Source organism: Panthera onca, chromosome C1, assembly GCF_046562875.1.
Source record: "Panthera onca isolate mPanOnc1 chromosome C1, mPanOnc1 haplotype 2, whole genome shotgun sequence".
In the NCBI taxonomy this organism is placed as follows: domain Eukaryota; kingdom Metazoa; phylum Chordata; class Mammalia; order Carnivora; family Felidae; genus Panthera; species Panthera onca.
Genome location: NC_138346.1, coordinates 142,065,761 through 142,078,930, shown reverse-complemented (window position 1 = coordinate 142,078,930; position 13,170 = coordinate 142,065,761). Strand labels below are relative to the sequence as shown.

At 45.0% G+C, this 13,170-nt stretch overlaps 1 protein-coding gene across 3 annotated transcripts in view; it reads right to left on the bottom strand.

Annotated features, from left to right (window-relative positions):
* Positions 1-13,170, bottom strand: part of BCAR3 (BCAR3 adaptor protein, NSP family member) — a 114,501-nt gene that overhangs the window by 67,765 nt on the left and 33,566 nt on the right. For all 3 annotated transcript variants that reach the window (XM_060623799.2, XM_060623795.2, XM_060623796.3), the window contains exon 3: positions 11,559-11,598. In XM_060623799.2, coding sequence (XP_060479782.1) covers positions 11,559-11,598 — 40 coding nt within the window. The remainder of the gene's footprint in view (positions 1-11,558; positions 11,599-13,170) is intronic.

The window sequence follows — 13,170 nt, the reverse complement described above, 5'->3', positions numbered from 1 at the left end:
AACCCAGTGTCATCCTGACTTGGCTCCCCACCTCACTCAGCAAAAGTTACCTACGGGCCCCAGGCAATCTGCCCCCTCCCTCTTATCACTCTCTTACATCAGCTTCTACCTTTCTCTCGCTCAAGTTCACTCCCTTCTAGCCTCTCTGGCCTCAAGGCTGTTCCCGGGTGGAAGAGGTGAACTCCTGCTTCATGACCTTGCCCTTGCTACAGCCTCTTCCCTTTAGACATCATGCTTGACTGGCCCTTCCACTCAGGTCACCCTCTGGGTGAGCCTCTCCCTGGCCACCATATTTAAAATGTGGCACCCCCTCACCCCAATATTTCATAGTTCTTTTCCCTGATAAATCTTTTCACTTAGCGCTCATCACTGCCTCACGTGCTTGCTAGAGTGTCTTCCCCATCTCCCAGTCCTCCTCCCCAGAGTACAAGCTCCACAGAGGCAGGGACATTGTTTTGTTTCGCTGCCATATCCTCAGCCTCTAGAACACTGACCAGAAGGCAGGTCTTCAATATATATTTATTAAATGACTATGACATATGTAACAAATAGGGCTATATTTTTAAATAACCACAAGACTGTTTTTAATAGCATTAAAAAGAACCCAAATGTCAGTGGGGAATTGGCCAATATAATCGTATTTCATACAATGGGATACTGGATAGACATTCAAAAGAAGGAGGTAGACCCATGTATTTAACATGCAATGATGTTCAATAAAAAAATCAAGTTGCAAAGCAATATGTAGTTATATGTTATTTTTGGCAGTCAATCAATCAATCAATCAACCAATCAATATAATTGTTCCCCAACTCAGCCTTCTTACTTCCTTAATCTCAGAATTTCCCAGGAATACTTGAGCTTCCTCACTCTCTTCCCACTCAAGAAATATGTGAGTACCTATCCTTCTCATAGACTCCTGCTACTCTCTCTCCTACTCCACTCAGCCTGGGCACACATTGCCCCACAGGCATGGGGTCCTTCCCCAACAATCTCTAATAGGCTGATACCTGTTTTCTGCCTCACCTAATACCAGCTTTCTTCTGGCCATTTTTTTCAGCTGTCAAATAGCAATTCAAATATCATTAAAAAAATTTTTTTTAATATCTATTTTTGAGAGAGAGACAGAGAGAGAGAGAAAGAGACAGAGCATGAGTGGGGAGGGACAGAGAGAGAGGGAGACACAGAATCTGAAGCAGGCTGCAGGCTCTGAACTGTCAGCACAGAGCCTGACGCGGGGCTGGAACTTGCAAACTGTGAGATCATGGCCTGAGTGGAAGTCAGACAATTAACCGACTGAGCCAGGCAGGTTCCCCCAAATATCATTTTTTCCAAGGATACTTCTTGGTTGCCACAGGTAAAACTTCAGATCACTACCAACTGCCCCTCCCCACTCAAAATCTACATGCAGTGTTACAGCATCTTAAGAGCTTTTTGTCCAAGAATGTAAAACAATTCACTCTATTAATAAAATGCCTTTACAATTTTAATCTGTTTAATATAAACCCAAAGAAAACCACCTGCCTCTTTATTTACTTTAAACACAGCCTTTAGTTCTGAAGTTAAAATGTTAATAGTTTAATATCAAAAGCTCCCAGAATATTTAGACAATGAACTGTAGCCAAACGCTGCACTGTTGTGACATATTATTTCCACTAGAGGGCGGAATTGAACAACAAACGATTGCAACGCATTTAAAAAAAAAAAAAAAGCATGGCTCTCATTTGGGAGCTGATAACAAGATCTGCTGAGGAACTGATAGGTCTGAGCCACAGAGGTTGCCAGAACTACACTTTAAAAAAAAAAAGTATATATACCTCTGCCTAAATGAGTGACTATTTAAGGTGACAACAGCGACCCCACAATTTTTATCCTATACCAGGTTGGCGAGAGAATGAAGACAGGATAGGAATCTTCTTGCTTTCATTAAATAAAATCACTGGGGGCGCCTGGGTGGCTCAGTCGGTTAAGCATCCGACTTCGGCTCAGGTCATGATCTCACGGTCCGTGAGTTCGAGCCCCACGTCGGGCTCTCTGCTGACAGCTCAGAGCCTGGAGCCTGTTTCAGATTCTGTGTCTCCCTCTCTCTCTGGCCCTCCCCTGTTCATGCTCTGTCTCTCTCTATCTCAAAAATAAATAAGTATTAAAAAAAAAAATAAAATAAAATCACTGGAGAAATTTCTGGAAAAGTTTTAGAGATGCTGAGTGTTACTTGCTTCTTGGGAAACTTTAAGATCTTTAGAACACCCTCATTCCTTCTTCCTTCCATTTAAATGCCCTTTGCATCTGGTTTTATGTGGTCATCAGTCAGTCACTAAGTATTAAGAAAAGGTCCATGCCCTCAGAACTCACCTTCTAATGAGGCTTTTGGGGTTGTTTTGATTTTTTTTTTTTTTTAACGTTTATTCATGTTTGAGACAGAGAGAGACAGAGCATGAATGGGGGAAGGTCAGAGAGAGAGGGAGACGCAGAATCCGAAACAGGCTCCAGGCTCTGAGCTGTCAGCACAGAGCCCAATGCGGGGCTCAAACTCACGGACCGCGAGATCATGACCTGAGCCGAAGTCGGACGCCCAACCGACTGAGCCACCCAGGCGCCCCTTGATTTTTTAAATAAACAAATAGAACTTGGGACAAGTGATGATCCCCAGAGTAATGACATAGTGACGTGGGGAGGCAGCTTTCAGCAGTGGGGTCAGGGAAGGTCTCTCTGAGGCAATGAAATCTGAGTCACACCACACAGGAGATGACCGTGATAGTAACTAAATTAGTATTTGCTGAGTGCTATCTGCATGTCAGGCACTGTGCTGATAACTTTACATGTAGCAACTAATTTAATTCCTACATGCTCCCATTTACTGTCAAGGAAACCCATCTCCAGAGAATTTCAGAAATTTGCCCCAAGTCACACAACTAAGCTAGGGGTTTGGATCTATGTTGGCTTCCTACTGCTGTAACAAAACACCACAGATTTGGTGGCTTTAAAATAGAAATTTATTCTCTCACAGTTCTGGAGGCTAGGAGTCCAAAACTAAGCTGTTGGCAAAAGTCACATTCTCTCTGAAAGCTCCAGAGGAAGACCCTTCCTTGCCTCTTCTTAGATTGTGATGGCTATATTCCTTGGTGTTGTTGGCTTATCCACACATCAACTCCAATTTCTGCTTCCATGGTCACATGGCATTCGTTCTCCCTGTGTGTCAGTGCCTTTGTGCACAAATTCCTCTCTTCTTATAAGAACACTGGTCTTTGGATTAGGGTGCACCCTAATCCAGTATGATCTCATTCCAGTGTGATCATACCTGCAAAGACCTTCTTTCCAAACAAGGCCACATTTACAGGTACTGGGGGTTAGTACTTCAATATATGTTTTGGGGCAACACAGTTCAACCCACTTTAAACCACTCAACTGTAAAAGAAGCATTCATGCCAAAGAAAAGGCAAAGACTGGGGACCAGTAGGAAAAGCCAGGATGGAGGAATATCCCACTAAGGCAGATGGCAGAATGAGGTCAGAGGTAGACAGGCCACATGAGGAGGGTTCTGAAGTCCGATTATAAAACGGAGCCTAGTCAGATGCCATAGTTTCAATTCTCGCTTGCATGCTAGTTTTCCAGTCTCTTTGCCACCTCTCTACCTGCCATTGCTTGGGATCCCAGAGGAGTCCTCTTACTTTCAGTCAAGGATGAAGGCTGCGGCATAAAATACAAAGGCGAACCTAGCTGTACTAGGCCAGACAAGGCTCCTTTGAGCACCTTTAGAGGGCAGCTCCAGGGTTTGACCTTGATTCAAACCATCAAGTTCAGGAGGCCCAGGGAGAATTTACTTTTGACTTGGGGCACTGAGAAAACGCATCTCAGTCTGCATTGGGGGGAGCAATCTGGCCTGAGGAAACTATCTAGACAAGCCCCAGGCAAGAACCATCAGGATTGCAGCACCTGTGCTGTCCCCACACACCTGTTCAGCCAGCAAAACTGAAGGCCTTAGATGTGATGGGCCCAGGAGATGCTGCTCAGAGCAGACAGGTCTACCCCACAAGATGCCAAGTTGCATCCAAATCGTGCAGGATTGCCACTGTAGCATCTCTGTGAATGTGCAAGGTCTCACAACTTGCACAAGGACTCATTGCTATGTCACCAGGCGAGATAACAGTGATGTCCATGATGCAAGGCTGAAAGCCTACTATGCATTTTTATTGAAAGCCTACCATGCATTATTGAGAGGCAAACCAGGAACAGTGAATATACATATAGTCTAGAGCAGGAGTCAGCAAATCTTTTCTGTAAAGGGCCCGACAGTAAATATATCAGGCTTTGCTGCCCATTCTGTCATATCTACTCAACTCCATGGTTATGGCGAGAAAGCAGCAACATGTAAATGAATGGGTGAGGCTGTGTTTCAATAAAGCTTTACGCATGTTGAAACCTGAATTTTATAATTTTCACATTCCTCTTTTGATTTAAAAAAACAAAAAACAAAAAACATTTCAAGTGTGAAATCCGTTTTTAGCTTACAGGCCAGACAATAACAGGCTGCAGGCCAGATTTGGTCTCCGGCTATAGTTTGCTGATCCTACCAGTCTAATGATATCCCCACATGCTCATCAGTTAACTTAATGTCATTGTGGTAACAAGGTCTCCAACTGGAAATTTCCTGTCCTCCCCTAAAATATTCACTGGCTTCTGGGCAAGATGCCAGACACTCGTGTGACCTCTGGAACCTCCTCTGGCTTCCTCTTCCTCACCTCCTCCAGTTAAGTCCGCCAGGAACTGTCAACTCACCTAATAAAATGGCTCTTAATTCTCTCTTGGAAAGGCCTCCAGGCCCTGCCCTGACTTTCCCCGCCCACTGCCACTATCTAAGGTTAGGCTCTTGGAAACACTTTGCTCCCACCTCTCACTCCACTGAGCAATTACCAACACGTGATACATGCTCACAACTATCTGTTGAATGAGCCAATGCAGTAAAATATCCACAAGCTCAGCACTTTCGCCATGTGATCAGCAGTCTGAGGTAGCCCATCTCCAAATCAAACATTTCCCCTACTGGGGTGACAGCACTTAAGGGCTAAAATATGGTAAGGTTTTAGTTTGCCTTTTTAAAGTCACGCTCACTGAGGTTTAATTTACACAAAGAATCACCCCTTTTAAAAAGTATTCTGTGAGCTTTGAGACAACCATAATCAAGGTGTTTCTATCATTTTAAAAGTTCTTTTGTTCCCTTTTGCAGTCAACCTCTCATCTGTTTTCTGTCACTAGTAAGTTTTTATACTGACAGTCCATTCTTTTTTAGGCTGACTATCGTGCCATTGTATGGTATCCTACAGTTTCGCCATTCACCAGTTAAAGGGCATTTGAACTGTTTCCAGTTTTTGTCAATTATAAATCATGTCGCTATGAACATTCACATATAGATTTTAAATGAGCATACAATTTCATGACAAGATTTTGCTTTTTACAAATGACCGCATTTTCAAAGACCTGCGGGAAAAGATTCCTTTGAAAGAGGGACTGTCCTCGACCCCTATTCTTCAGTCTTCCCACCCTGCCTCTGTAATTGGTTTTTAAACGGTAGTAACGTTAAACCTCCCAAGAAGATTTGCAGAGAATGTTTTTGGGGTGGAGTGGGAGAGGGTGGATGGGAGCTCTCACTCGCTCCTCTGAATGTGAGCCCCAGGGCTGTTTCACATTCACCGTGGGCAAAGTTTGATCTTCTGGTCCCACAGGGCACGGTGCTGGCTCTGCGGATGTGCACACTCAGGCAAAAACCTGCAGAGCCAGCCAATTGGGCCGTTATTTGGTTCATATAACTTGCTAAAATCTCACGGAATGTACAGCGTGCCATTGTTTTCGTAAGTCCCTTTCATGACTTTGTTAGCTGGCTAATTCAGAGCAGACTAGCCTGTTTTCCCCGCTGGAAGAAAAGACGTCCCTCAAAGGCAGCTATTTAACCGTGACCATGGCTGCAGCCATCTTGAGCACAAAGCGAACGCAGCCTCGCTGGCCCCTCTCCCACGAGGTCCCAACGCCGGCCCGCGCGCTTATTCTTGGCGCTGGAATTCGCATAATTACTCCTCTTTTAATCTGCTGGGTGACCTAATGTAGCCCGGGCCGGCTGCAGGAAGCGGCCTTGCTGAGATCTGAGCCTTGGGCAGCCTGTCTTATCTGTAGGGCCCTCTCACAAGGAGCATTTCGGAGAATTAACCCCACAGAGGACCGATTGCCAAGGAGCCCCGGACTCGGGAGCTGCTCATGCGCGCTGGGTGGTGGGAACGCGGGGGCGGGGGGGGGGGGGGGGGGCGTTGAGGGGAACGAGCCGTCGGAGGGTTCCGATCCCCACTCAGGATAACAGCTCCAGCCCTCTCCCTTCTCCTAGCCTGCGAAGGAGCTCAGAAACCACAAATCATTTCAGAAAAGCTCGCAAGTGGTTCCAGCAAGAATCCACCCAGGCTGACTACAAAAGAAAGGATATTTGTTCACTAGGAGGCTAGCCCGGGACAAAAGGCTGCATTCCGTCCTGACACTTGCTAACTGCGGTCGCCTGGAGAGCAGGCCTTTGTCCACAGGCGGGCATTGTGCTGTTTATAGCCTCGCCACGAAAATGGGCTTGCCTACATCTTGGCTAATTTGAAAAACAGTCATCCCGATTTTCTTTTCTGCTTCCTGGCTTTGTTTTCCGATTTATCTTTCTTAAGGGCATTTTAAAATGAAAAATCTGTAATTAACATTTCTCTTATAAGAAAACTCACCCAGCTCTGCCCAATCATCACCTCCCCTAAAAAAAATGTGTTTTTAAACCATTCCCAGCAAAGAGATGTTTTATTAAAATGACTGTAAGGCTTGTGTGTGAAGAAGCATCTACAAAGAATCTTCAGTCTAAAAGGAAGATAGATATATAAAGGGGGAGAAGATAGGAAATAAATTTGTAAAATTTAGTGTATGGTGGGGGGCAACTCTTGACGCTTAAAGAAGTAGCCCCAAGAAAAAGAAAAGAAAAAAAATAGTGAAAATGAAAGTAAGTTTCACAGGTTCAAGAAGGGGTTACAAAAGTGAAAGCATAATGGATGGTAAGAACAGCTGCAGGAGTGTTGAGGTACAATCTTTTGAAGTAATGTGATGGGTAGGCAGTTATTAGCTCTCACATCCTTGGTCTTAATGTCTGAGACACATCATCTTCCAATCAATATGGCACTTTTATGGTCAAGAGTGATAGATGAAGAATCCCTTACCGCTTGGTATAAAAAAACTTTCCCCTCCAGCCTATCACAGGTATAGATGATCCTTAAAATGTTCAAAGGACATTCACCCATTCCCTGATTTTGTAGCTGTGAGAAGACAGAAGCCATAGAGAGAAGGTGCAAAGTCCAAAGTCACACAGAGGTAGACCTTTCTCCCCTCTCTGTGGGTTCTTAGGGGTTGTGTAATCTGGAGTCCACTATGTGAATGTTATTCTGGGAAGGTTAACACACTGAGCTATTATCATTTATTAACATTTTAAAGACTTTTTAAATGTTTATTTATTTTGAGAGAGAGAAAGAGAGAGTAGGGGAGGGGCAGAGAGAGAGGGAGACGTAGAATCTGAAGCAGGCTCCAGGCTCTGAGCTGCCAGCACAGAACCCAACGCATGGCTCGAACTCACGAACTGCAAGAGCAGGAGATCATGACCTGAGCTGAAGTTGGATGCTTAACTGACCGAACAAAACAGGCACCCTCATTTATTCACATTTTAGTACATTTTATCAAATGTTCTAGTAGTTACCAGACACAGGTCTAAGAAAGTAGACACTAAATAAATATGTTGTAATGGGGGTAAAAATATGACAAAAATCAAATGGGGCAGTGAGTAAGTAAAGAAGCCCAGAATATAAACTCTTCTTCACAATTTTGCCTAGGGCTATTTCCTCCAAAAGCTATTTCCTGTTTAAAAAAAAAAAAAGTTTTTATCTCCAGTAAGGTATGCTAGGTACGCAGAGGAAAATTCCAGAGCTGTACACAACTTATGAAAGTCACTAACAACTAAAGAGCAGGAGAAAGGTGGAGGCACTGTGGAGGTTTCTGCTTTCCAACCTGGAAGAAGTGGTTTCTTTTGGGTACAGTGAAAAAGACAATTTTATGTGGTTACTGAAAAGGACCTCATGATTGCACAAAACAGCTAAAACCAGACTTTTAAGATGATTTTAAACATGAGCTACTGTGGGGAAAAAATGTGGGGAGAAGGGAAGGCTCGGAAAACAAGGAAAAAGTTGAGAAAGGGAAAACTGGGGTGCCTGGGTGGCTCAGATGGTTAAGCCTCTGACTTAGGTCATGATCTCATGGCTGGTGAGTTCAAGCCCCTCATCTGGCTCTGTGCTAACAGCTGGGAGCCTGGAGCTGGCTTCAGATTCTGTCTCCTTCTCTTTCTGCCCCTCCACCGTTTGTGTGCGCTCGCTCTCGCTCTCTCTCTCTCTTAAATATAAATAAACATTAAAAAGTTTTTTTAAAAGAAAAGAAAAAACAAAACTCCTCTCTAACAGTCAGAATTAAAGAGACAGAAACAGTGGAGAGCAAGATTCCAAAAATCCCCTGGCTACTTTGGAGCTGCTCTAATTTTCTTAGCACATCCAAACATGGTATTCAGCTGGTGGGTCTAGGTGCAGTTGGGAGGCCCCAGCAGGAAGTGAAAGAACCGCCAATAGCCCTGGGGCTTCTCAGCCATGCATGGTTCCCTCCATTCTGGGCACAGAGGAGCTACTTGTAGCCTAGCAACCGCGGACTGGTCCCCTTTCATGCCGTATTAATTCGCTTCGATACAAACTGCACAGAGTGTTAGGAGGACACAGAGTACAAACTGGACAGAAGTGAATTTTGGATTCATTCTCTACCCAGCTCTCTCTGCCACAATACTGCAGCCCCAGCACCACCCAATCCCCCACTGCCTTGGCTCCCCCAGGCACAAGGAGAGGGAGCCAGTCCCAGATCTCATACCTGGGCACTGGGAAAACCCAGTGAGGATGGTTAGAAAGCCTCCCATGGGAAAGAGAAGGCATTTGAAGACAGAGACCTGGGCCTGTGGTTCTCCACAGAATGAGAAGAGCTGTCTTTTGGCCACGTCTGGCTGCTTCTACCACTGAGAGAACTCTCAGAGATCAGCCCACCCCCATTATGTGGCCCATAAAAATGTGCTCCCTTGAATCTTATTTTTTGGGCTGATAAGTCTCCAGAAGGGGACTCTACACAAGGCAATGACTTTTACATAGAATTTCTACTTTTCAACGTGCCTAAGAGGTATTAAGTATACCAGGTTATCCGAGAGAAGTAACAGCTCTGAGTCAGGAGGGGCCAAACTGCATCCCAGTTTATCTACAACTATCTCACCTCCCTTGATTATTTTCAGTCACCCTCCAAAGTCACTAGGCTCCAGCAGGCACCATTTACAAGGCCTTCATCACATGGACTGGTCAGCCAGGCTTGAGAGGGCAACCAAGTCTGAGAAATGCTAGGATGAGCCTGCACTGGCCCAAGAAGCGTGACACGTGGGTCAATTTAGACCTGGAGGTCAAAGGCCTCCATGAACATGCCTTTGGAGCTTCTGTACCCAAAGAAACAAATGGAAATATCCCACATTTGCCCCACAAATCCCCAAACTGCCCCCTCCAAACCAGGGGCAAAGTGAGAAATAAAAAAAAAACAAAACAATAAATGTGAGGCATCCAGGAGAAGCACAGGGACATCATTTATAAAGCCCCGACCAGATTCAGACAAGGTTGGGAGCAAAGAGTGACCTTCGGAACACCTCAACAGGTCCTTGGAAAAAAGTACCCTTGAGCCACTAAGAGCGGTCCCATCACGTCTCACTGCTGGGGAAGGCAAGGAGAGCCTAGCAAGCAGAAGCCACCAAGAACCCGCATATCTCTTCTTACCCAACTTAGAATGGCCGATATTCATGAACGTGATGTGACAGCTTAAATAATATTAAAACAGATCATTCCAGAATCTATGTTTAACTTAGAATTCATCACTGGATTATCTTAAAGGCTTGGACACTGTCAAAGAAAAACCAAGTTACTGGAGTAAGGGAAGGGTCTGTGCTTGCTAAGCCCAGCCTGAGCCTACAGTGGGGGACAGCCCATTTCTGAAACATGACATGGTGGCTTTTAAAAGGCAGCTATGATTTACACACTGCCTAATTCCAGGGCACATTTCTTACATCATGGCCAAGTCAAATCATAGTCCTGCGAATAGCACCCCCCTATTGTTTTGCAGCATACAATCTGCATAAAAACAAAGGTGGACGTGTTCAGGAGGGACACAGGCATCATTTATAAAGCTCTTTTGTACTCTGACACAGCAGCCATACTGGTTTAGGACTGTACATTTGTTGCAGTGAAACTACAGTTCAGACGTAGCCTGGGTATGAGAGAGGAAAAAATAATACCCACCTCCCTTCCAACAAACTTTATTACGACTTCCTCAAGTGACTAAGTGATTCTAATAGAGCTTTCTCTTCTCTCTTCCATCCTCTGGTCTAAAGAGAGAAGAAATGCCAAAAATGGGGCAGGCACAGGCACACAAAACAGCAATAGGCCTAAATACCCCCAAACCATGATGCTGCCCTTACAATAATGAGGTTGGAATGTGGCTCCCAGGAGGCAAGCACCTTAAAACTTAACATACGCCATTTCTCCTAAAACTTAAGGATATTTATGTTGTCATCAATCCAAGAAACTGTGACAAATCAAAGTTCTCTCTTCTACCATAGCAGGTACCAGATTTCAATTCTCAAAAAGAAAATAAAGCAAACATATATACACAAACACACCCAAGAAGATGGTGTGGGGAAGGGAGAAGGAAAAAGCATCTTTTCTTTCTGCTCAGAAGGATACCACTGTTTCCAGGTGTTGCCTATTTAGAAGCATTGAATGTCAGCCCCACTGAAAAGCAGCGTATTCCCACAGCTCACAGTCCTAGATTCGCCACCACATAGGAGAGGGGCTGTTGGAAAGGAAAGCCGACCCAGAAAAGCTCAGGAAGCCTTCAGTCCTCCACCGAAGATAAACACAGGCTCGCAATTCATTATCTACCATCCCCAAATCCAAAACACTCTGAAAACTGAAAAATTTCCAGTCATTTGGTGGCAAATCAAACCTGACCTCATCTGGTGGCAAAACGTGAGCTGCACTACATAAGATCATTTGTAGTCTGTTTATCTCACTTTGTGTGAATACTCTTACGTTTCACTGATGAAATAATGAGCTTGAGTACGGAGTACTGACCCTAGACCCCTCTGAGGATGTTTTTATATGTATGTACCCGATTACCTTCCTAAAAAAATTCTGAATTTAAAAACCCATCTGGCCCCGAGGGTTTCAGATAAGAGGAAAAAGACTGTAGACCTATAATAGGATGACGTAAGACCTCTACAAAAGTTACTGAAGGCCTGAGAGAGTCAGATTACCCCTTGGTTGTTCCAACGTGAGAAGCTTCCTTACACAGGCCAGACTGCAGCATTATTTGGCAACACTGTGTTAAAAAAGGGAAGTCGATTACGCACTGTCCTAATTACACGTTAAATCCTGGTTTCCTACCTTCACATATTCCAGGGTTGGGTCCAGAAGATGCTGATCCCTGAAAAGAGAAAATGGTAAGTATGAGAACTGAGAACAATGCATTCTTGCACTGAGTAAAACGTATCCAACATTAATTCCCCCTATTCATTCAGATTATTAAGATGGGCCCACCTCCCCAGCAATACTCCCAGCAGACAGATAAGGAAGTTAGAACAAATACAGATTCCTTTCATGGTGTGTGTTGGGGGTAGGGGTAGATGGTAGGACACCACCATAATTTCTGTTTAGAAGCTCCAAGTGCTTTATCACATTCAGGCTCCAAATGTTAGACTTCCATGTAGTGAGTCTACTTTCACTCGAGCATAAAAATTAGCCTAGAAATCTGAAGGAAAGAACACGGAAGATAGAGGTGGGTGTAAAGCAGAACTGGATGCCCAAATGAGGGGTACTTTGGATCAGACAGCTGTATCATGCTCACTTTGACAGAAGAAAATGGAGACTGAGGTGGGCCCAGTGGCTATCCAAGGTCACCTAGCACCAAGGGGAGAGGATGGAGTCTGTATACCCAGCTTTCTAGACCACATTTGCCTTTTTTTTTTATTGCCATTACCCACCCACCCCTGGTGTCAAGCAGAGAAATCCATCCCATTTTCTTTAGCACCCAAGTATTCTTCTCTCCCAACCTAATGTCTGCTCGTGTCTGTCATAATATGACGCTGGAATTGACCAGACAGTGAAAAGTAAACAACAGCAGGTGGCCCTAAGGAGGCTGACTTCTTACAGAAAGAAGAAAATCTGACTAGGCCAAAGGAGAGGAGGGGGAGACGTGAGAGTGGCCATTTTCAGTGCTTGCAGAGTTATAATGAGGCGGCCCCTCAACAGAAGGTGTGAAAAGACAGCTGCCTTCAGAGTCTTAAACTTCAGAAACTCAACACATCCTCACAGAGACAGCATCATTTTGAAAGGACAGAATGGCTGTGAAGCCTGTAAGAGTAGTCTTCTCAAGGGAGTGGGCCTTAGTGTGAGGGTCTCTCAGAAGCCCTACTGATAAGCAGCTTCCTCCACAAGGGTTGGCTCAACCCCCAAACCCGTGGGCTGTGACACTTCCCTGGCAGTGGAGAGACCTCGAAAGATGGCAGCACTTCTTCCCAGGACAAGAGAGAAGGTCACTGCCGGAGCACAAGGAGTCCCAACCCCACAGCTCAGGGATACCACTCCCAAAGCCATGCTTGGCCTGGTTTGACCATCCATTCGGGACTACGCCCAGGGCACCTGCACAGAGGCAGCGTGGCATCTGAGATGCCCCTTTCCACGTCAGTGGATTAGGTTCTGGAATGAGTCCCTTTGCAGGGCCAAAAGATCTGCGAACAGCATAAGCTCTCTGTCCCTGGGTGCATTCCCATTAAAGAGGGCTATAAACCTCGAAGCCTTAAAACTCTTTGCCTTCAAGTTCATTTATCCAGCATCCAGAGTCCATCTGCTGTGCCAGGTCGTCACTTCTCCTGCCACATGCTCTGGACACCATCTCAATGTCACCAGGCTTTACATCCATGGAACCATCTGGCTAGGGACTCAAAATTTTGTCCACAGCACTTGGGCTGTGCTCCCTTTTAAGTTCTTGAACCCCTGT